This window comes from Hyperoodon ampullatus, assembly GCF_949752795.1.
Source record: "Hyperoodon ampullatus genome assembly, chromosome: 2".
NCBI lineage: Eukaryota > Metazoa > Chordata > Mammalia > Artiodactyla > Ziphiidae > Hyperoodon > Hyperoodon ampullatus.
Window position 1 is genome coordinate 5,758,106 of NC_136915.1, and position 24,206 is coordinate 5,782,311.

At 40.7% G+C, this 24,206-nt stretch overlaps 1 protein-coding gene across 1 annotated transcript in view; it reads left to right on the forward strand.

Moving 5' to 3' along the window:
- Positions 1-24,206, forward strand: part of PER3 (period circadian regulator 3) — a gene marked incomplete at its 5' end in the record, with an annotated part of 61,260 nt that overhangs the window by 12,601 nt on the left and 24,453 nt on the right. Inside the window, 10 exons of the mRNA XM_079696992.1 lie at positions 694-772; positions 3,081-3,187; positions 3,457-3,613; positions 5,978-6,151; positions 7,757-7,862; positions 8,797-8,925; positions 9,360-9,486; positions 19,525-19,657; positions 20,425-20,549; positions 20,795-20,980. Coding sequence (XP_079553118.1) covers positions 694-772; positions 3,081-3,187; positions 3,457-3,613; positions 5,978-6,151; positions 7,757-7,862; positions 8,797-8,925; positions 9,360-9,486; positions 19,525-19,657; positions 20,425-20,549; positions 20,795-20,980 — 1,323 coding nt within the window. The remainder of the gene's footprint in view (positions 1-693; positions 773-3,080; positions 3,188-3,456; positions 3,614-5,977; positions 6,152-7,756; positions 7,863-8,796; positions 8,926-9,359; positions 9,487-19,524; positions 19,658-20,424; positions 20,550-20,794; positions 20,981-24,206) is intronic.

Here is a 24,206-nt window from a genome sequence, read left to right on the forward strand (position 1 = left end):
TGTGCATTACTGTGAGGAGCGAGGGGAAGGCGGACTGAAATCAGAGGGAAAGTTCCGTCACCAGGTTGGACGGGCGTGGCTCAGGGCACACCTGGTGAACAGAGGCTGCAGGTGGATGTTTCAGGTGTGTGCATGTTTCTTCACGTTCCTAAGTGACGCCATTCAACTAGCTGCTCTTTTCTGCATTCACCTCGTGTTTCTTGCAAATGAAATCGTGCGTAAGCAAATGCAGAATTAGTGTCATGCTCAAATCGTTCCCTTACGTATTAATCACTACATTGTCAAAGCAGACTGTAGTAGCACTGACGGTGCCAATTTTATTACAGATTAAATACGTCCCTATTGTACTGACGTTTCACATCCTATTTGCTTAGTTGTATTCAACCACTAAATATGATGAAACGTTTTTGTCCTGAACCCTAAATGACCCCAGCTTTGACTGTTAGATTGTGATGGGTAAGCTATTCGATGTACACAGACTTTCTGTCTGTTTAAAATTAACTTTAGTAGGCATCACGTTTTGACCTAATTAAAATGTGGTTAATAATGAAAGTTATTAGCTTTGGCTGCTCAGAGGCCAGGTCCCTAGGTGAGATTTCTGCCATGGCGTATAGAGTTTGTTCCCTCTTTAATATGTTAAGTGGATAGTTAATTAGGTATCTGCCTTTAAACCAGTCTTTCTGGTTTCCATAGCTCCTCGAATCCCAGTGGATAAAAGAATTTTTACCACAACACACACCCCCGGGTGTGTTTTTCTTGAAATAGATGAAAGGTAAGTACTTCTTTAAGCCTAAAAGAAACTTGTTTCTGAAAATAAATAAAAATATTTAAAAGTTTTACATAACGTTTAACATATGTTAAACGTAACGTGATAGAGCTGAATCTATTCATTTGAGCATTTGAGTTTTGTTAGTTTGAAATTTGTGTTGTGTAAATTTTTTTTAATTTTTATTTATTTTCCTTATATATATATTTTTGACTGCGTCGGGTCTTAGTTGCGGCACACGGGGTCTTTGTTCAGGCACACAGGATCTCTTTCATCGTGCGGGCTTCTCTCTAGTGGCGGCGTGCGGGTTCCAGAGCGCGTGGGGTTTGTAGTTTGCGGCATGCAAGCTGTCTCACTGAGGTGTACTGAGCTCAGTAGTTGTGGCGCGCGGGCTTAGTTGCCCCGCGGCATGTAAGATCTTAGTTCCCGGACCAGGGCTCAAACCTGTGTCCCCTGCATTGGAAGGCGGATTCTTTACCACTGGACCACCAGGGAAGTCCCGTGTTGTGTAAATTTTTAATGTAAATATCTTGCATGTTATAGTGCTAAGATTTACACATTGTCATATTTATTTCAAAGCTTTAGGAAAGTCAGAAATTATTTTTCCAGTTTGCACAAGAGGACAATGAACGTGGACCACATAGTATTAGATGACTGTGGTCCAAATGAGACCATGACTCTGGCCTCCAAGTCCTATCCCAGTGTTATTTCCACTAGGCAGGTGCTTCCCAAACAGTTTATGATGAATTTTTATTAGTCTGAAGTGAGGGGGGAAAAGAGAAAGAAAAATAAGGGAGATTCTTTGTGTGTGTGAAGAACTGTTACTTATTTTGAACTTAACGTCCTTCCTGCTTTTTTTTTGGTTATTAAAATAGTCTTTCTTATTTAAAGAGTTAGTGACAGTACATAATAGTTGTTGCTTATTGTTGTTTTTTTAATACCTTTATTTGGAAACACAAAACATTGTTATCCCCTGTTCGTACCCTCCATTTCCCCCCACATTTATTTAAAAATTTTACTTATTTGTGAAATCTGAAAATCTGAGAACCAATGTACCGTACCACAGATAAGCATAAGCAAAAATGTCAAAAAACCTGGCACAGTTATGATAGTTATTAATTTTTGTTTGTTTGTTTGTTTGTTTGTTTGTTTGCGGTACGTGGGCCTCTCACTGTTGTGGCCTCTCCCGTTGCAGAGCACAGGCTCCGGACGCGCAGGCTCAGCGGCCATGGCTCACGGGCCCAGCCGCTCCGCGGCACGTGGGATCTTCCCGGACCAGGGCACGAACCCGTGTCCCCTGCATTGGCAGGCGGACTCTCAACCACTGCGCCACCAGGGAAGCCCTTAATTTTGGTTTTTAAAAAATTTTAACATACAGGGAATTCCCTGGTGGTCCAGTGGTTAGGACGCCATGCTTTCACTGCTAAGGGCCCAGGTTCAATCCCTGGTTGGGGAACTAAGATCCCACAGGCCGAGTGATGCGGCAAAAAAAAAAAAAAAAAAAAAAAAAAAAAGCTTAAAAAAATTTTTTTAACATTTGGAAATGGGTTTATTACCTATTTATTACCATTTAGTTACCCTGAAACAAAACAGTAATTAATAAGATACTTTATATAATATAATCTGTAGAAAGTAAGAAAATTTTTGCTGAAGTTATTCTGAAAACAGCTTAAGTTGATTGCATTAGAAAGTATTTTTGAATTTGTACACATAGAAAATGTTTTTGGAGTCAGTTTTGTCTAAATCATCTTGAGTGTCTGTACGTCAGAATTTTCCCATGAACCTTTATCCTACAACTGGCTTTGTGACTGGTTGTCTATTTGATATCACCTTTCAGGAGACATTGTTTTTGTATAATTTTAATTATTCTGTATAAATTTGTAGTCTGCTTTATTCATTTAACATCATAAGTACTTCTATGTTGTAATGTGATCTTTGTAGACTTTTTAAAAGGCAGCGAAATGGAGGGCATCAGAGACCTTTGAGGAACTTGTTAACAATATAGACTCCTAGTCTTACCACAGAAATTCTGATTTAGTAAGCTTGCGGTGAGCCTGCAAATCTGTTTTTTTTAGAAGCTTCACAGGTGATTTTGATGCAATATGTCAAATGACCAACACTTCTTAGATTGTGTATCTATTTCCCCACAATATAGGCACTTGGGTTGTTTGTAGCATTTATAAATGCTGTAATGAACATCTTTTGCATACCCTTTGTCATATCTAGAGTTTAGCTGAAAAGTACTGTTGGAAGTATATAAGGTATGAGTTACTTGGTGCGTGTGACATGCTGCCTGTGCTGTGTCTGTGCTCAGAGCAGTGCCTTTGCTGGGTTACCTACCTCAGGATCTGATTGGAACATCCATCCTGACATACCTGCACCCGGAAGATCGTTCTCTGATGGTCGCCATACACCAAAAAGGTAAGGACCTACTTCCTTATAGGAGGACATTTTTTTTTTTCATTGATCTTTTTAAGTTTGTCATTTCATTTCTCACTAGAGGGTCTCACAAGCTCTAATCGTTAGAGCTTAACCTTTAACCAGGTAAGCAATGTATTGGAACTGCTGAAACAATTTTTTTTTCTATTTTGACATTCTAAAACATTTACAAATAAATGCCTTAAAAAAAGACATTTGTAATCAATATCCGTGTTAAATAAATTCTAATTTTGTCTTATTATTTTATATAGTCTTGAAGTATGCAGGCCATCTTCCCTTTGAACATTCACCCATTAGATTTTGTTCTCAAAATGGGGATTACATCGTATTGGATTCCAGTTGGTCCAGCTTTGTGAACCCATGGAGCCGGAAGGTTTCTTTCATCATCGGTCGGCATAAAGTGCGAACGTAAGTCAATCAGTTTGCGTATTTTCTAAAAAATCTTTTTCCAAATAATGTTCTTTGGCCCATTGATTCCCCTTTGAATCAACTGACACGTGAACTAAACAAAGGACAGGTTTTTTTCAGTGCTTCTGGAAGACAGTTTGGCAATAAGTATCAAGGGCTTTATAAGATTTCTACCTCCTTGGCCTAACGATTCCCTTATCGGAATATTCCAAAGAAGCTGAAATACAGAAAGCCTTATAAAGAAAAGACAGATTTTGCAGCATTTTTAAATTGTAATAGCTTAAATGTCTATCATTAAGTAGATTCTGAAATATCTGCTTGACATGTTATTATATTGGTCAATAAAAATTTTTACAGAGTATATAACTTGGGAAACTCATATATTAGATGATGTAAAAAGCAGCATACAGAAGTTTTTATACAGTATGATTGTAATTATGTTTAAAACACGAACACTATGAAATAGGAAAAAGAAGATTAGAAGGAAATAAAATATACATTTTGGTTATGTGTGGATAGTGGGATTTTGGGTGAAGTTTTGTTTTTTTTCCTTTTCTGAATTTTAAGGTTCTCTTTAGTGAGCATGTAAAATTTTTTATATCAGCCTTCTGCTGTCAAATTCCACTTATTTGTGTCAATTTTATTAAATCTTTTTTTTTTTGATGTGGACCATTTTTAAAGTCTTCGTTGAATTTGTTACAATATTGCATCTGTCTTACGTTTTGTTTTCTTTGGCCTCGAGGCATGTGGGATCTTAGCTCCCCGACCAGGGGTTGAACCTGCACCCCCTGCATTGGAAGGCAAAGTCTTTAACCACTGGACCACCAGTGAAGTCCCTAAATCTTTATTTTTAATATTTAAATTCTTTCATATTTATTCTCCTGCCAGCATGGCTGACCCAAGCCTGCTTGATTGCTGTTACCTGTCCATATAACAACCTTGCAAAATGGACCCAGAGCAACCTGGACCACAGTTCTTGTAATCTGAGATACTCCTAGTCCCTGGACTTCGTGGTCCATGTAAAATTGACCCATAGGTTTCTCAACCGGCCCATCCCGTAAGTTTCCTTTTGATGTCTATTTCTTTTAAGAGTGGAAATTATACTTAACTCTTCAGTGTCATGCTGAGATTGAGCAACTCTGTCTTTTGTATTTTGTTATACAACTTTGTACACAGAAGCATAAAACTTCTGTGTACAGAACAGTACATCTCCCAGTAAGAGTATTTTATTACGTGTTATATTGTGATAGAGTGATGTTTTGGCCATGGTGAGATAGGCCTCAGGTTGCTCTGACCTTGTTGTGCTCCAGGGTTTGGCCTCTCAGCAGAGCAGGTCTGCTGCTTAAATGAAAGAATCAGGCTCCTTGCCGCCCTGACTCATGAGGCTGATTTATGGTAGAAAACTAACTGGATAATTGAGGTAACGAATATGACTGCCAAGGAAGTGCTATTCATGCTGCTCAGAAAGGACTTTTTTTTTTCCCAGTAGGGAGACCTCTTGGGAAATGAAAATAAAATCAGATGGTTGGGGACTTCACTGGTGGTCCAGTGGCTTAGACTCCGCCCTACCAATACAGGGGGCCCTGGTTCGATCCCTGGTCCGGGAACTAGATCCCACATGCCGCAACTCAAAAAAGGTCCCGCGTGCCACAATTAAGACCCGGCACAGCCAAATAAATAAATAGATAAATATTTTTCAAAAATCAGATGGTTGCTTAGGATGAATATAGGAAACCCCAAAGCAAGTACAGTTCCTCTGATGAGACGTCCATCTGGGTGTCTGTTGACCGGTCTGAGTACCTCCCTGTCAGTGCTAGAGGTGCATCCTAGATTCATTCTCCAAGCCATCCTATCAGTTCTTTGATTAAAAATATATGGAATAAACCGACATATTAGTACTCCCAATGTTTTCAGTGTTTTTTAAAATTACACCAATAATTGCATCTCAAGATCCAGGATTATATGAGGGAGAGAGTTTAGAGGCTAGTAGGTATTAATTGCTCTCATCGAACCGTAATTATCTATTTACTGTTTATAAAATTATTTTAATGCATTTATTCCTTCAGTAAGTGTTTACGGCCACCTGCTGAGTCAGGCGTTGTGCTAGGCTGAGGCTGAGGTTATAAACAGAACAGACGTTCCCTTTGCCGCCCACCGCGTATGGGAGAACGGAAAACAGCAATGGCACTGTGACGCGCAAGCGGAGTTTTGGAAAGTGTGACAGTTGAAGTAGGGAGGGGGCAATGGGCGTGTCCGGCTCTCTCCAGGTCCTTCCCAGCAGCTCTGTGGGAAGGGAGGCTAGCTGCCATTACCTCTGATTTTACAAAAAAAAAAACCCAAACAAACCCGCATTCTGTGAAACGGAGTCACTTTCCCGGCGATCACGGAGGCAGGACGTTGCAAAGTGGAGACGGACACCAGATTTCCTTCTTTACTCCTAGACCCGTTTCCTGACGTCCGCCGCCGCCGCCGCCAACGCTTCATGCCGAGCTTGACACCATTTGATGAAGGCGGTGAATCCTTTGAGTTCTGTAATTGGTGATTAAAAGCCCAACTTGGTTTCGTCGGAAGGGTCACCCCTGGGAACATCCACATCTCATAGCACAAAGCAGAACATTCTGTTTCCACTCAGCATTGCACTTGAACAGCAGCCCAGACGCCTCTGGAAGACATTCAGGCTCACAGCACACGGGGATGCACTTTAGCCCCCAGGGACCCTTCTTTGACGCGGCCACGCTTTTACATGCCGGGCCCGTGGGAGGAGCTAACGGAGCGTGGGAGGAGCCTGACTCCCAGCGGCAGGTGGGGGAGGGCGGGGGCGGGGGACAGGAGGGGCAGCTGAGACCTGAGACGTGCCAGTGTCAGGCTGTCATCCAGGCGCAGCTGGCCCTCCGCGTCCCGCATCGCGGAGCCGGTGCCTCCGGACCGGGCCTGGCGCCTCCTAGGGTCTGGGGCGGGGGGCCTGTGCCGGGGACGCGGCCTCTTCCTGACGCTTCCCGTGACCCCGCTGGCGTCCCGCCGTTCCTGTTAGGAGTTTGGGGAAGTGTTGCCGCGTGTCTGAGGTGTGAGAGGCAGCGTGCAGGACGCGTAACAGGAAAAGGAGGGAGAGCCGGCTCGGGGTTCGCGCGTGTGGCTTTAGGCGCGACCCGGCCGCCTGACCACGGCAACTCGGCAAGTTTCTTCACCTCTGCCGGGTCGATTCCTACCTCCCAGGGTCGCGAGGACTCAGGAGGTGACGTGTCTGGCCCACGGCACTTCCGATGTTAGCAGCACTCGTGAGACCGAAGTGCTGAGAGGCCGGACAGTGTGGTGGCCGAGAGCGTGCGGCCTGGAGCCGGGACTCTGGGCCCAGGGAGCACCTGGCAGGCCCGACAGCGGGGGACCTGAGCCGGGGTCTGGCCCAGGGAAGCGAGGAGGGGGTGCCTGGTGGAGCGGCTAGCACAGCGCCCGGCGCGTCGTAAGGGTGTAGAAAAATGTCACTGATTCTCGATGTGTGTTATAAAACAGCACTTCCTGTCACATAGAGGGGCCTAAGTGAATGTCAGTCGCTTGTCTTTGCTGCTCTTTCTGTTGACGTGTCTGCCTCTCACTGTATTCCGGTGGTAGATTTCAGATGCTCTAGAATTGGGGTATAAATAAGACTGAAGATTTTGTGGCAACCACGTGTTCACCACGCGGGTGGGCTGCGGAATCATCTTTACTAGGTAGCTTGAGTGATGAGGTACATTAAGCATTCAGTGTGTTTGCCAAACTTAAGGTCCTAAAATTTCTCATAGCCGGTAGGTTACTCAGTTCATGTTAAATTCTGAGACCAGTAGCTGTTGAAGGTATTTTAGTAGCTGTTGAAGGTATTTTAGTAGCTAGGGGTATACCTACCACTGATTTTAAATTTATACAGATACAGTAGAATGATTACAGCTGCAGAGAAACTAAAGAAGACAGTTAATACCTCATTTGTTTCCTAGGATTCTCTCTACCTCTATGAATAGAGTTTGAGCTTCATATTGTCTATATTTGGGGTTGAAGAGCTGCTTTGTAAAAGCATAGGTTTATTGTTTGAATTTCCTATTAAAAATCACTTTAGCCTTCGTTGTAAATGAACTTGAAATTGCCTGACTCAATCTTTCACTTGGCATCTTGTAGGAGTCCACTAAATGCGGATGTTTTTGCCACCAGAATGAAAAAGATGAACAGTAATGACAAAGACATAACAGAATTACAAGAACAAATTCACAGACTTCTCTTAGAGGTAAAGTGAGAGATTAAAAAAACAAACAAACATAATATTCCCATAATTGTCTTTAATTTTAACATTCAGTCTTAGTAAAGTCACTTCACAGAAATAAACCGTGAGGAGAGAGAAATCCTTACCCTCTACATTCCAGAAATTTTTGTCTTCCTCTTTCTGTTTTCAAATTAAATTTCATTAATCTTGTTTTCCTTTTTTCTGTATTAAATACACAGGACTTTTTGTAAGAATCCAATTTAAGAAGACAGAGTCATAGGAAGCAATAAGATAGAGAAGTTATTTCTAAATGAGAGAATCCTTCTTGTATTCCAGACGCTCCCAGTGTTTTGGCTTCACTATTCTTTTTAAATAATTACAGTTTTAAAGGTGGGGAGAGGGGTGGCAGGTCTCTGTATCTCTAGTCATTATGAGCCAAAGTAGGAAAAACTGCCTGTTGAAAACAAATACCAAAATGCTTTCTACTAGAGAGTCAATCAGTAAACTTGTCAAGCATTTACTGATGGTGTCACTAAAACTGTTACCCAGTAGTGTTCAAAATGTCTTTCCTACAGTCTCTAGAGTTTATAAAGTATCTCTGAGGTTCTTGGGGAAAAGTACAGTATATATTTAATTTGTTCTGTCTATTCCAAACTCAGCATAAAGAGTTAGAGTTTATTTTCATGTTTTGTTAAATTTATTTACTGTGGCTTTAAAAACGTTTGTTCTAGAAATACCCACCTAGACTAGAAAAGTAGGTTCTGCCCTTGAGAATTACTGAGATGAGAGAGGAATGTCTTTCATGTCAGCATCACCCTTCACACACCTCATTTAGGATTTCAGAAATTTTAATCTTAATTTTGTGATGACTGTAGGTAAGCTCAGAGATAGGTAATGCTGTGTCTCTCCCCTGATGGCCACATCACCCGGGGCTGCGACGGGCCCCTCTCTCTTGCAGCCCGTTCACGGGAGCACATCCAGTGGCTATGGAAGCCTGGGGAGCAGCGGGTCTCAGGAGCGTCACCTCAGCATCGCATCCTCCAGTGAGTCCAGCGGGCGCTGCGCGGAGGAGGTGCAGGAGGCACCGGTGAGCGAGCACACACGTGCTTCTGAGCATGTGTCCTTTTCTTCCTGTGTCGTTACCCGTAACGTGTCAGTGCTGGTTTTGTACCTCTACGCGTGTGGCTTCTTAGTTCTCGTCTGGAAGATCTGATCTGGTAATAGACAGTCTGATCCATTCTGGTTTGCGAAAATGTCTCTAAAAAGAAAATACCACCTTTAGAAGGTGATATTTGGGTTAATTGTGTGCTTCCTAAAAATTAGCATGTTGTGGATAGATTGCTGTAAAGCTTCACTGCTCCTCGTGTGCTGTGGTGCAGCGGGAGACTGAATTAATGCTATTACTGTGCTTTCAGTCATTCTGTCTACAGAGAACCAAAAGTTAAATGTATTTCGTTTATGTATCTTTTAATGCACATTTTTGTAATCTTTGAAACATTGTTTATCATTCTTTTCCCTTAGTTGACTTTGCAGCAGGTCTATGCCAGTGTAAACAAAATCAAGAATCTAGGCCAGCAGCTGTACATCGAGTCAAGGGCCAAATCATCAAAGAAGCAAGTGGTGGGGACCGGCCCGGAACAGCGTGGTGGTGAGTCAGCAGGGTCGCCCCGCCCCCCTCCCAGAGCCGCCCTCACGAAGCCAGGACTCTGGGCTGCTGCTGTTCAGGTTTACGTGCCCAGATAACAAAAGTAACAGTACTACTACTAATAATAACAATGGCAGCAGCAAATACTGTCCCAAAAGCTAAATGGTATTAGAATGTAGTCACAGTGTACTTCTACTAAAGAATTGACTTTTCTGCTAATTCCACCCAATTCGTAGATTCCCTCCATATGAGCTATCTGTAAACCAAAAGAGGTGATTTTAGAATACATTTCAGATAACAAAGTATATTAAAATGATAATCCCTCCCTTTCATTTCAAACAAATGGAGAATGTTTGTGACCTAAATTGAATGAAAACTTGGCCTTTTTCTTGATTACATGTTTACTTTTCTCAAATATGAGGTAGGGAGCATCCCAGAGGAATTGAATCAGTCATGATAGGTGACGTTATTTTGAGAAGCTAACCTGCGTGCTTCTATATACAGAATTATATAGTTCTGTATAGATAAAGTTTTATAATATAGGGATCAAATTATGCTAACTTCTTAACTTAGATAACTTTCTCTTAATTTTTCTCCTTGAATGTTAATATCAATATAATTTGGGAAGTCATTATAGATTTTGGCCACCTAAATGTCATTGATGGTCCCTACCACTGTCAAATGTGGGTGTTCTACACAGTAGGGGGACAATTCTTCTCTAAAGTCAATAGTAATAATAGTAGCTGTACTTTTCAGGACTTGATATGATTGCCACAAGAAAAATATCAAACTGCTGCTCCTACAGGTGATATCACTGGGATCCCATAGGACACCCTCCAGATACACCAAGTCCTGTCCTTTAGTTTTTTGGGTTTTTATTCATCTTGGCAGGAGGTTTCAAGTTCTGTTTGTTTCTTTTGCTGTAGACGTAAGGGCACAAGGTAGAAATGACAACCTTTTTTGGTCCCGTGAAACCATCAGATCTCCCCCACAAAAGAATTTATCTTAAATATCTTTCTTGTTGTGTATCATTATTCCATATCCTGCCAGAGAAAATTCTTTGAGGAGATTTTAATCTAAAGTTTCTAGATGTTTTCTTCATTGTCTGATCCAGTCAGTGCTACTTGCTGCTGCCTTGGCCTGCGACCTCGTGTTAGTGCCACAATCTTACAACCTGACCTCTGGAATTTCTTCTCAGGGTAGAAATCCTTTCTAACCTCCTTCTTTATTCCGTTTCTTATCACCTGTCATTGCATTGATCTCGTAATACCATCAGTGCTGTTTTTTTTGTTTTGTTTTGTTTTTTGCGGTACATGGGCCTCTCACTGTTGTGGCCTCTCCCGTTGTGAAGCACAGGCTCCAGACGTGCAGGCTCAGCGGCCATGGCTCACGGGCCTAGCTGCTCTGCGGCATGTGGGATCTTCCCGGACCGGGGCACGAACCCATGTCCCGTGCATTGGCAGGCGGACTTTCAACCACTGCGCCACCAGGGAAGCCCAGTACTATTGTTTTGAAGGCTATATATTTAAGCATCATCCATATTCAGTCATTCAACATTTTATAAAATTTAAGCTATACCTAACTCTGTGTACTTAGGCTACTATTTTAGAAACAAATTTTCTTACTACTTAGCTATGTGCTATATTTGACTAATACACATAGGATGCCACTTTGGGGGGAAGTTATGCCATTTGGAATAACTTTGGAGAACTACTGTTATTTGGGCGTCTTGTTTTTATTAACAGCTTAAGACCTACAAGTTTAAAGAGCTAGTAAAAAAATCTTTATTACTCTTTACTGAAGAGAAACAAGAAGGTGACTTAAAGATAGAAAACGTTGTAATTTGAATATTAGAAATTGAGTAGAGATATACACCAATGAAAAGGAAAATACCAAATGGTCATTGTATATATGTTTTATTATATGCAGAGTGCTGGAGCACGCAAGAACATAAAGTTTTAAGTATGTATGTTTACCTTTCTTATAAAGGCAGGTTATGCTTTAGAATAGAATAAGGAGGGAAACTTTTGGGTTTCCCTGATGGTGCAGTGGTTAAGAGTCCGCCTACCAGTGCAGGGGACACGGGTTCGATCTCTGGTCTGGGAGGATCCCACATGCCATGGAGCAACTAAGCCCGTGAGATACAACTACTGGGCCTGCGCTCTAGAGTCCATGAGCCACAACTACTGAGCCTGCGTGCCGCAGCTACTGAAGCCCATGCACCTGGAGCTCACGTTCCGCAGCAAGAGAGGCCACCACAGTGAGAAGCCCGTGCACTGCAACAAAGAGTAGCCCCCGCTCGCCACAACTAGAGAAAGCCCACGTGCAGCAATGAAGACCCAACGCAGCCAAAAATAAATAAATTAAATAAATAAATTTTTTAAAAAAAGAAGGGAAACTTTTAAACTTATTACGGAAGGGCAAGGAACAACAAAGAGATGTAAAGTCCCATCCTCAGCTATACAGACTGATGCCAGCTGCCAGAGAAGTAATTGGGAAAATTGGGGAAGACAGTGTTCTACTGCGAGGGTGATGCAAAGCCCAAGTGAAAGAAGATGATTCATACACTGAACTAACTCAGAGTGAGAGTGCTTTGGTTTCTTCTCAGGGAGAGCTGGAAAGAGCATCATTCCAAACTTATGAGGAAAAAAGCCAGATGGACAGCAAGTTCATGTTCTTTCTTGAACCCATCAGAGTGCTGATATAGGGCAGCCAGCACGCCTGAAATCTGAGGAGAGGCACATACTTGCAAGGAGAAGTGAGGTAAGTGCTGAATCCTGTGACTGACTGATTCAAGTCACCTACAAGAGACAGACCTCCTCTGAGGCACAGTGCAGGGAAGACCAAAGCCTGGAAGTGAAGCAGATGTTGGAAAAAAGAGCTCTCAGGAAACCAGCCTCCACCTGAAGCACAGAGTGTCACTAGAGGGATCTGAAAGCTGTCATACAGTGAGTGAAACCATAGCAACAACAAACCTCAGACCTGGCCTAAAGCTTAATTAGATTAACCAGAACACAGACCTAGTGGAAGGAAAGGCATGCCCAGTCCCTACTGTCTTATATGTGTTCAGTTTTCAGCAAATTATGAAGCATATGGAAAGCAAGGAAAAAACCTCCTAAGAGACAAAGCAGTCATCTGAACAAGAACAAGAGTCGGGTAGGACACAGATGTTGGAAATAACTCTGAATAATAAATACATTAAAGGCTGTAATGGACAAAGTAGGTAACATGCAAAAACCGCCGAAGTAATCACAGCATTGAGATGGGACACGAAAGAAAGGATCAGATGGAAATGTTAGAAATGCTGGAGATGAATATATGCCTTTGGTGGGCACTCAACCAAGAAAAGAATCAGTAAACTTGAAGATAGATAAATAGAAATTACGCAGCTGAAACACAAAGAGAAAGGAACATACAAGATAGAGCCTTTTAAGAATGATCTAACATATGAGTAATTGGAATCCCGGGAAAAATACTTGAAATAATGGCTGATTTTCCAGATTCAAAGAACATCAAGTAGCATAATACAAAATGAAAAGAAAAGAAAAAGAAAAAACAATAAAAACACCACACACTTGGGCATATCATATTCAAACTGAAATAAAACCAAAGAGAATATCTTGATGGCAACCAAAGGAAAATGATAGATTACAGAAAAACAAAGATAAGAAAAAGAATTACAGGAGTCATTTCTTCAGAGACTATGAACGTTAGGACACAATAGAGTAACATCTTCAAAGGAAAGAAACCGTCAATGTAGAATGGTACACACAGTGGGAAGTATCTTTCAGAAATGAAGGAGATATAAAGATTTTTCTCAAACAAAAACTATGGGAATGTATTGCCAGCAGATCTGTTCTATAAGAATCCTAAAGGAATTTGTAAAGGTAGAAGGAACATGATGTCAGACATAACACTTGGATCTACACAAAGAAATGAAAAGCACTGGAAGTGAAATAAATGAAGATAAAATAAATTTTATTTTTTACTTATTTTTAATTACTGTAAAACATAACTAACTAAAGCAACAATAGTATTCTGCATGTATAACATACGTAAAAATACTGCAAAGGATGGGAGTGAGGTATTAGGAATATACTGTGTAAATTCTTTCCATGTTATAGTATTTGGAGTATACTATTTGGAGATAGAAACTGAGTCCTTAAAGATGTATATTGTAAACTTTAAGACAATTATTAGTAAAAGTTTTTAAAGAAGTATAAATGATGTCAGTAGAGGTGTTAAAATGTAATTTAAAACACTTAACCCATGGGCTTCCCTGGTGGCGCAGTGGTTGAGAATCTGCCTGCTAATGCAAGGGACATGGGTTTGAGCCCTGGTCTGGGAGGATCCCACATGCCACGGAGCAACTGGGCCCATGAGCCACAACTACTGAGCCTGCGCGTCTGGAGCCTGTGCTCCACAGCAAGAGAGGCCGCAATAGTGAGAGGCCTGCACACCGCGATGAAGAGTGGCCCCCGCTTGCCACAACTAGAGAAAGCCCGTGCACAGAAATGAAGACCCAACACAGCAAAAATAAATAAATTAATTAATAAACTCCTACCCCCAACATCTTCTTTAAAAAAAAAACAAAACAAAAAAAAACACTTAACCCAAAATGAGGTAGAAAAGGAGGAAAAAAGAAACAAAAAACCCGGATGGAACAAATGGAAAACAGCTAGCAAGAGGTACATTTTAATCCAGCTACATCAATCACATTAAATGTGAATGATCTCAATATACCAGTGAAAAGACTTAGAAATTGTGAAATTGGATGAAAAAACAAGATGCAGCTACCTATTATCTACAAAACCCCATTTTGAAAATTAAAAACATAGGTTAAAAGTAAAAGGTTAGAAAAGATATACCATGCTAACAGGAATCAAAAGAAAACTGGAAAGCTATATTAAGGTCAGACACAGTAGACTTTAGAACAAGGGCTTCAGAGAGATATTGCATAAAGACAAGGGGGGTGATTCTCTGAGAATATAAAACAATCCTGTTTATGCACCTAACATCAGAGCTTCAAAATACACGAAGCCAAAACTGATTAAAAACTTCAAGGAGAAATAAACAAATCCACAGTGATAGTCGGGGACTGCAGCAAATCAAAACCACGATGAGATATCAGCTCACACCTGTCAGAATGGCCGTCGTCAAAAGGACAAGAAATAGCAAGTGTTGGTGAGGACGAGGAGGAAAGGGAACCCGTTTACACTGTTGGTGGGAATGTAAATTGGTGCAGCCTCTGTGGAAAAAAGTATGGAGCTTCCTCAAAAAATTAAAAATAGAACTACCCTATGATCCAGCAGTCCCATTTATGAGTATTTATCTGAAGAAAACGAAGACACTAATTTGAAAAGATATGTGTGCCACTATGTTCACTGCGGAATTATTTACAATAACCAAGATATGGAAACAACCTAAGTGTGCATCCGTGGATGATTGGATAAAGAAACTGGTATAGAGAGAGAACGGAATCCTATTTGGCTACAAAAAAAGAATGACATCTTCCTTGTGACAACATGGATGGACCTCAGGAGTATTATGCTACCTGAAATAAGTCAGAGAAGGGCAAATAGCATATGATTTCACTTGTATGTGGAATCCAAAAATACAAACCAAAGCTCACAGATACAGAGAATAAATCGGTGGTTGCCAGAGGGGAAGGGGGTTGGGAGGTGGGCAAAATGGGTGAAGGGGATCAGAAGGTACAAATTTCCATCTATAAAACAAATCGTAGGGATGTAACGTGCAGCTTGGTGACCATAGTCAGTGATACTGTACTGCAGATTTGAAAAAAAAATTCTATAACTTTATATGGTGACAGATGGTAACTAGATTATTGTGATCATTTTGCAGTGTATACAAATGTTGACGCATTATGTTGTACACTTGAGGCTGATAGAATGTTGCCTGTCAATTATACTTCAATTTTTTAAATATAAATTTCTAGAAGAAAACATAGGAGAAAATCTTTGTAATCTTGGGTTTGGAAAGAGATTTTAGATATGATATCAAAAGCATGATCCATAAAAGAAAGAAATTGATAAATTAGACTTTATTGAAATTAAAACTGTTTCTTTGAAAGACGTTGGTAAGACATTGGTAAGACAATGAAAAGACAAAATATTTGCAAATTATATATAAAGAGCTGTATCCAGAATACATAAAGAACTCTCAAAATTTAACAATAAGAAGTTAAACATCCCAATTTTAAAATGGTCAAGAGATCTAAACACTTTTTTTTTTCTTTTTTTTTGCAGTACACGGGCCTCTCACTGCTGTGGCCTCTCCCCTTGCAGAGCACAGGCTCCGGACGCGCAGGCTCAGCGGCCATGGCTCACGGGCCCAGCCGCTCCGCAGCATGTGGGATCTTCCCGGACCGGGGCACGAACCCGCGCCCCCTGCATTGGCAGGCAGACTCTCAACCACTGTGCCACCAGGGAAGCCCCAGATCTAAACACTTTTCCAGTGAAGATGTATAGATGGCAAATAGCATATGAAACAACACTCAATCTCATTGGTCATTAGCAAGTTAAAAACACATCACACACCCGTTAAAATGGCTAAAATTAAAAGAACGAAAACTGACAAGTTCTGGCAAGAATGCAGAGTAACTGGAGCTCTCACATGTTGCTGAGGGTAATGTAAAATTGTGCAGCCACTTTGGAAAATGCGGCAATTTATTATAAAGTTAAATATCTTATAAGCTTACCATTTTACTCAGCAATTCCATTCTTAGTTATTTACCCAAGTGAAATAAAGAAGCAAGTTCACACAAAATCCTGTCTGAAAATGTTTATTACACTTTTTTCACACTCACCAAAAATTGGAAACAGCTTCCATGTCATTCAGCAGGTGAATAGATAAACTGTGATACATCCACTCAATGGAATACTACTCAACAATAAAGAAAAATGAACTTGGGCTTCCCTGGTGGCGCAGTGGTTGAGAGTCCGCCTGCCGATGCAGGGGACACGGGTTCGTGCCCCGGTCCGGGAAGATCCCACATGCCGCGGAGCGGCTGGGCCCGTGAGCCAGGGCCGCTGAGCCTGGGTGTCCGGAGCCTGTGCTCTGCAACGGGAGAGGCCACAACAGTGAGAGGCCCACGTACCACAAAAAAAAGAAAAAAAAAGAAAAAAAAAGAAAAATGAACTTGATTCATGCAACAATGCAGATGGATCTTAAATGCATTTTGCTAAGTTAAAGAAGCCACAGCTAAAAGGTTGCATGTTGTGTGGTTCTGTTCTGGGAAGGCATTACTTCTGGAATACACTAGGTCCAGAAAACAGATCAGTACTTGCTAAGGTTGCGGGATGTGTTGACTGCAAAGAGGCAGCTGGAGGGAAATGTTTGAGTGAGAGAAATGTTCTGTTTGTTACTCTGGTGGTGGAATCACAACTGGCTGTGCATTTGTTAAAACTCATAGATCTGTTGTACCTCACCCCACCCCAGAATGTAGAGGGAACCCAAGATGAGGTATAGGCTGTGACAAGTGACCCTAACCAAGGTACAAACTAATGGCATAAACGTCCTGAAGGAGGTGGGGAAGAAAGTTGCTGAGTAGCTTTGGAAATCGGTGTCTTCACTGGACACCCCAGCACTAAATCCAAAACATAAATGTACACAAACACAGTATTCAAGAAACTGATTTCTCACCATAGTGCAAGCTAGCAATTCTGAAGCTACTTTACATACAGAGTAGAATTGAGCAAATAGGCAACCACATTGCAGATAATGAGATTCCTCGCTGCTGGAGAGGGACATAGCAAGTGAGCAGAGGGAATGCTAGTGTGAACTCGGTGCTGGATTGGAGTTAAAGGTATCAGCATGAACTCGTGCCTTTTTGCTTAATGGATGGATGGACGGATGGACAGACAACGGTTGATATACATACAGATATATATTTGCTTTGTCCATTGAGGGGACCTACAAGGAGGGACACATTTAGCAGTGAGCACACCCAGCACCCGAGTCTTGGTTCCTCTGTGTTTTTCCCATAAAAGAAACCAGAGAAGTAAGGAAGTGCTCAAGAAAAAAGGGAGAAAATGGCATGTCCGAGGGACACAGGAGACAACTTGAAAGAGCACCTAATGACCAAAACTGAAACAATTTGAGCAACAAAATAAATAATGATAGTATTGGATTATAACACAGCAAATGAGTATCCAGGAGTCCCTGCTGGATATGATAAATGATTGGATGAATAAATAGAAGGGAAAGGGGAGAAGGGAAACTCTTCCTAATAGAAAAAGCTTGATTAATAAATGTAGGAGTAAAAAAATAGGAAAGTGCGATTAGAATGCCACAGTAGTCATTATGCTGTACACCTTAAACTTACTACTGTATGTCAATTATATTTCAGTAAGACTTAGAGAATAAAGAAAGAATTCCACAGTAGTAACTGTTGCAGGGCATATCCTCCAGTGAGTGCTAAAATTAGATGACAGTTTTTTTAAAATTGTGGTCTTAGGTGTGTAATTTACTGTTTTTAAATGTGCAGTCTGGTGGCATTAAGTATATTCACAGTGTTGTGCAAACAATAGGTGAAAGTATAAAAGAAACAGGATATTTGCATGGCTTCAGAGTATTCCTCCAGAACATATATTGCTTACATCTTTTATTACGTTGTAAAATAGTAACTTTACATAAGAGAAACCTGGCAGGCATCACCTTAACCAATGATCAAGGTTAATGTGTCAATAATAAAACATATCACCATCATGCACTGCACTTCTGTGGCAATTTTCCCCAAGATGCATGACCTCAACCTAATCATAAGAAAACACCAGAGAAACGCAAATGGAGGGGCATTTCTAAAAAATTCCTGCCCCGTACTCTTCAAAAGTGTCAGGATCATGAAGGACAAGGAAAGACTAAGGAGGCATTTGACAACTAAATTCACTTGTGACATCCTGGTTGGACTTCTGGACCAGAAAAGTGACATTTAGTGGGAAAACAGGTGAAATCCAAATTTCCTAGTATCATTCATTTTCCTATGGTTATGTGAGGTGTGACATTAGTGGAAGCTGGGTGAATGGTATATGGGAACTCTCTACCATTTTTGTAACCCTCTGAGACCTTCAAGTTGAAAATTATTAAAAAATAAGCTAAAATTAATGAGTGAAAGTGAAGCATTTTTCCGTAATTCCCTCTGAAAATAGAGAAGCCTCTTCCAAGCAGCTAAACTAACCTTTATTAATAGCATCAACAGTAGCTAATATTTCTCAGTCTCTCAACAGCATTTGCATAATTCTTTGCTGTTCTTCCTTGAAATAATTTCCCCTCTTCGTTTCCATGTCACCAGACCTTGCAGGATCTGTCTCTTCCTGGATAACTCTCCTTTACTGGCTTATTCGCTACTGAAAGTTCAAGTTCTTCAGCACTCCAGCCTGAGGTCTTTTTTCCTCTCTCTATACCTCTGCTATCTGATATGGTAGCCACTAACCACATTTTGCAATTTAAATTCAAATTAATTACAAATAAATAAAATGTGAAATTTAGTTCCTCAGTTGCCGTAGCCACACTTCAAATGTTAGTCTCTGGGTCTGGTGTTAGTGGCTACCAGGTTGGACAGCACAGATAAAGGACAGTTCTGTCATTGTAGAACGTTCTGTTGGACACCAGTTCAACACGGGCAGTGCCGTGTACTCTCCGTTGCAGCACATCAGCAATGCACTGTGTCTGTCATTCCCCTTAGTGATGCCGGGATCAATCAGTTGTACAGGTAGTAACATTGTGAAGGTCCCCGTCAACCTTTCACCTTCGGTTTTATTCCTTGGTAATCTTTGCCTGAAGCAGTTGTTTTACTCCTCTTTTAAAAAGATATATATGAAATTATTCATGTAATTTTTCTAGGTGATATCTTTCTATATCAGTGCATTTAGATCTGAGCTCATTTTTAGTAACTACATAATATTGACTGTATATGTCCTAAAATATCATGTATATCCCAAAGTACTATTTAATTTTGCTAAATAAGTACATATTCTCAAACATGTGATATTTTAAATTGTGCATCCTTTCATTCTCTTTCAGATGAGCAGAAGGCCTTTTCTTCCTTCCAGACATTAAAAAATAATAGCATGTACACCGAGTCTTGCGAGGATTTGAGAAGGGATCAGCGTAGCCCATCCTATCAGCAAATAAGCTGTATTGATAGCGTTATCAGGTATGAGACGCAAGGTTTGATAACATGTTAGTTTTTCCAGAAGCATATGTTGTCACTGTGGGGCCTTTATATCATTTTTGTGTGTGTGTGTGTGTGGTATGCGGGCCTCTCACTGCTGTGGCCTCTCCCGCCGTGGAGCACAGGCTCCGGACGCGCAGGCTCAGCGGCCATGGCTCACGGGCCCGGCCGCTCCGTGGCATGTGGGATCTTCCCGGACCAGGGCACGAGCCCGTGTCCCCTGCATCGGCAGGTGGACTCCCAACCACTGCGCCACCAGGGAAGCCCTATGTCATTTTTTTAACAGCTGTTTATTTTTCACTATAAATCAGTGGATTTCTACTACTTACAACTCATGAACATTTTGGGGGATGCAAAAAATTAGAAGATACATCCCTTCTTTGAATATAGTTGAGAAGACAAGACCTATGCTCATAAAAATTAAGATTTGACGATCAATTCAAGACCATAGTCAGGGAAATGTAACAACCCCGTGAGGTAGGCCAGGATGGTCAGGGAAGCCTTCACCCAGGAAGAAAGTGAGGGACTTCCCTGGTGGTCCAGTGGTTAAGACTCTGCACTCCCACTGCAGGGGCACAGGGTTCGATCCCTGTTCGGGAAACTAAGATCCCACATGGTGCGCAGCGCGGCCAAAAAAAAAAAAAGAATGTGAAATACCCCAAACAGAGGTGGCGTGAGAAAAGCAGAAAGGTGGAAGATGGCAAAGTTGGGGGCAGGTAGGTATACACAACCGAATTACCTTGTTTCAGGTACCTGAAGAGCTACAACATTCCAGCTTTGAAGAGAAAGTGTAACTCCTGTACAAATACGACTTCCTCATCCTCGGCAGAAGACGGACAAAGCCACAGAGCAGATGATGTCCAAGCACTGCAAGGTGACAGGAATGTCTTTCATAGTTAGATCAAGAGAGTTATTACAAAGCCACCCCTCTGTTTTCTCTCTAATCTTTTGACTTTAATTATTTCATTGTAATCACAAAGAATCCTTTGTATAATCACAAAGAATCCGCATTGCCTCTTTATGGCCAGTAGGTTTTAACTTGTCAGTTATAAGTGTGTGTAAACAGTTTGGGTCTTTAATAATGAATTTCTGGTTGGGAATTTTTCTTTTCACTGTCAGTTGCTCTTACATCACCAGCTGTTTCTCAGATCCCAGCCGTACCTACATCAGAAATGCCAGCTAGTGGATGGTCCACAGATGCTGAAGGAGGAGCTCCACAGACCCTGACCGAGGCGGCTCTGAGCCTGGACGTGAGGCAGTGCAGCTACAGCAGCACCGTTGTTCACATGCCACCACCGGAGTCAGGTACCACGGTACCTTCTATTTTAAAATACAATCAACGTTAAATACACCATCGTGAGAAAACAAGTCATTAATGCCATTTACTTAGCAATGACATCTAAATTATGAATACTTTTTTGTTTAATTCAGTTACAGTATTTTTGGAAATATCATCACGTTTATGTTGGTTACATATTTTGGACTGTATTTCTTAGTTATGTCCTTTGCCAATCAACTCTTGACACACATAAGGCACCTAGAATAGTACCTGATACATAATAATAAGCCCTCAATTATTGATGGGACTGCCTTGGGTCACTTTGTTGCTGACCTTGAAAGAAAGTGTCCGATTCAAACTTGGACTGTAGTTGTGACTAGATGGGTCATATATACATTCAGATTTTGTTTGGTAAACAATGAGGACAGTATGTTTGAAATGCTCTTCCTTTAACATAATGATTTGGTGAACTATTCTGATGTCTTCTTTTTATTCCTTTTTACTGTCTCCTGTCCTTTTTCACTTTTGCATTATTCATAAGGATTTGGTGGATGAGGAAATGGTGACAAACGTGTTCAATCAGGTTTTCGGATTATGTCTAACACCTTTGCTAGTCTTCAGGGGTATATAAATTACCATATGCTGAGCTGTGACTGTGTACCATTCCCTGCCCCTGGTTCTTCATATAAGTTAATTCATTTAATCCTCACAACCACCCTTTGAGGTGGAGAACGTTATGTTACTAGGTGGATTGTGGATTGGTGGGAAAAGGCCAGGTCGACAGCTGTTGTGAGATTAGATTATTTCTGTTTGTTTTTTTATTATATTATACTATTAGATGATTTCTGTATATCTTATTCTGTTATTTCTATTATTTCTAATTAGCCACAGATAGAGTTTTTTTGGAGTTAAGCTAGTCCATCAGGAGAGGAGCAGATGCGTGTTTTTTAGTGTACCTGTTCTTAAATACTTTGGATTCCTATGCGGGTGTGTAGATGTCAGTGACACAGTCCATGCAAGGTAGGGCCTCACCCAACATGGAAAGCTCTTTTTTTGACTGTGCCACTATACTTTGTATATTCTGGTTTTATATTACTGTTTTGAAAGAATCTATACTACAGTCGACATGCTTTCATTTAAAGAATAAGGGATATTTACTGATAATCATTTCTCCTGACCTTAAACCAGTCTCAGCATCTACAGGTGCTCATCTTTATTCTAAGGAGAGAAAGCAGAATCAGAGCCCAGATGTTCTTGAACTGCATCTGTCTTTTGCTTTCTGGAAAGCCCGTACTCCTGGAGTTTATACCTTATGCTAATAATGAGTTGGGTCTGAGGACCATGACCCCACATGCATTTCTCTGCAAGTTATTACTTCTGTTTTATATATGGAACAATTAAGGCACGAACAGGTTAAGTAACAACATGCCCAAAGTCACACAGCAAACGAGTGGCAGAGTAGTGAATCAAACACTGACAGTTAGTCTCCAGAAACCATTGCCATTACAGATATTTTTAAATCTATAGCAGGGTTGATGGAGTATGAGATAATAAAAATTAGCTAAAAAGCCAAGAGATAAACTAAAATGTAATTTTTAAAAACAAATAATCCAAAAGAAGGACAGGAAAGGATGATTAGGGCAACAACAACAACAATAAAACCAGGGAACCTATCAAACCAATAAAATAATAGCTCTAAATCCAACTAAGTCTGTAATTACATAAAATGGCAGAAGTTGTCAGAACAGATAAAAATAAATCAAGACCCAAGTATGTGCTGTCTGCAGAGTACAATTTAAATTCAAATTCACAAATGGGTTGAGAACAATTGGATGGGGAAGATGCACAAGCCAAACAACACACCTAAAAAGGCTGAGTGCCTGTATTAATAATAGACTTCAGGAGGGAGTCTCACCAGAGACATTTCATTGTGACAAAGCAGCCAGTTCATCAGGAAGACATAACAAACATGGAAGTGTTTTCACTCATAACAGACCTTTAAAGATATGGAGCAAAAATTGAATGAGAGAAAGTCTTTCCATAATCATAGTTGAAGAACTTAACACCCATTTTCTGCAAATGATAAAATATCTTAACGAAATAGATGATCTGAACAGTGCGGTCAGCCACTTGACCTAATTGATATCTAGAGAACACACAATAACTGCGTTATATATATTCTTTTCAAGTGCACATGATATGTTCACTGAGATATACAATAGGTTGGGATGTAATACAAGTCTCAAATTTGAAATAATTGATGTTTTACAAACTACACTCTTCGGCTAGAGTTAATTCAATTAGAAATCAGTAAAAGTGAGATATTTATAAAGAGATTAATAACTTGAAATGCTAATGTTAGAGAAGAAAAGTCTCAAATCAGGGATCTAAAGTTCCACTTTAAGAAGCTAGCCAAAAAGAAAACAAAACAAAAACAAAAACAAAATAAACCCAGGTAGAAGGAGGGAAGTAATAGAGATAAAAGCAGAAATCAACAAAGTAAAAAACAGACAGTACAGAAAATTAAAGCTCAAAGTTGCTTCTCTGAAGATGAACAAAAATTGATAAACCCTTTATGCCAGTACCACACAGTTTTGATTCCTATAGTTTTATAGTAAGTCTTGAAATCAGGTAGTGTAAATCCTCCAACTTTGTTCATTTTCAAGATTGCTTTGAATATTCTAATTCAAAAAGTCCTGCAGCTGGGCTTCCCTCGTGGCGCAGCAGTTAAGAATCCGCCTGCCAATGCAGGGGACACGGGTTCGATCCCTGGTCCAGGAAGATCCCACATACCGTGGAGCAGCTAAGCCCGAGCACCACAACTACTGAGCCTGTGCTCTAGAGCCCACGAGCCACAGCTACTGAAGCCTGCGTGCCTAGAGTCTGTGCTCCGCAACAAGAGAAGCCACAACGAGAAGCCCGCACACCGAAACGAAGAGTAACCTCCACTCACTGCAACTAGAGAAAGCCCACGTGCGGCAACGAAGACCCAACGCAGCCAAAAATAAGTAAATTAAGTAAATAAATTTTTTTAAAAATTAAAAAAAAAAAAGCCCTGCAGGGATTTGAATTGATATATTGAATCTGTATATCAACTTGGGGAGAATTGGTATCTCAAAAATATAGAGTCCTCTAATCCATGAACCTGGTAATATCTATTCATTTATTTAGGTATTCTTAAATTCCTCACAGTAATATCTTACAGTTTTCAGTGTACAGGTCTTGCATATCTTTTGAGTTTTAACCTCAAGT